Source organism: Sinocyclocheilus anshuiensis, unplaced genomic scaffold, assembly GCF_001515605.1.
Source record: "Sinocyclocheilus anshuiensis isolate Anshui unplaced genomic scaffold, SAMN03320099.WGS_v1.1 C31598738, whole genome shotgun sequence".
In the NCBI taxonomy this organism is placed as follows: Eukaryota; Metazoa; Chordata; class Actinopteri; order Cypriniformes; family Cyprinidae; genus Sinocyclocheilus; species Sinocyclocheilus anshuiensis.
The window spans coordinates 1-424 of NW_015599975.1; the positions used below are offsets into that span (position 1 = coordinate 1).

The following is a 424-nucleotide window of genomic DNA, read 5'->3' on the forward strand; positions in this document are numbered from 1 at the left end:
GCCCATTCCAGGGAACTGGAATGGAGCTGGCTGCCACACCAACTTTAGCACGAAGGAGATGCGTGAGGAAGGGGGTTTGAAGTAAGTGTGTAAAAGGAAGCCTAGAGTCTTGTCCCCACACTGTACCACTGACATAAAATGGTCATTGGTTATGTTAATCAAATAATTTTTATTATTTTCTTTTAATTTTAGATACATTGAGGAGTCGATTGAGAGGCTGGCCAAGAGACACCAGTACCATATTCGTGCCTATGATCCTAAAGGAGGGTTGGACAATGCCAGACGACTGACCGGCCATCACGAGACTTCCAACATCAACGAGTTCTCTGCTGGAGTGGCTAACCGTGGTGCTAGCATCCGAATCCCACGATCTGTGGGTCAGGAAATGAAGGGCTACTTTGAAGACCGTCGTCCCTCAGCCAAC

At 47.4% G+C, this 424-nt stretch overlaps 1 protein-coding gene across 1 annotated transcript; it reads left to right on the forward strand.

Moving 5' to 3' along the window:
• Window positions 1-4: 4 nt before the first annotated feature.
• Window positions 5-418, forward strand: LOC107682105 (glutamine synthetase-like; the record flags this gene model as incomplete). The annotated part of the gene is made up of 2 exons (XM_016478466.1): window positions 5-81; window positions 193-418. Coding segments are annotated over 2 exons (303 nt in total), but the record flags the coding sequence as incomplete, so codon positions are not given.
• Between the last annotated feature and the right edge of the window lie 6 nt (window positions 419-424).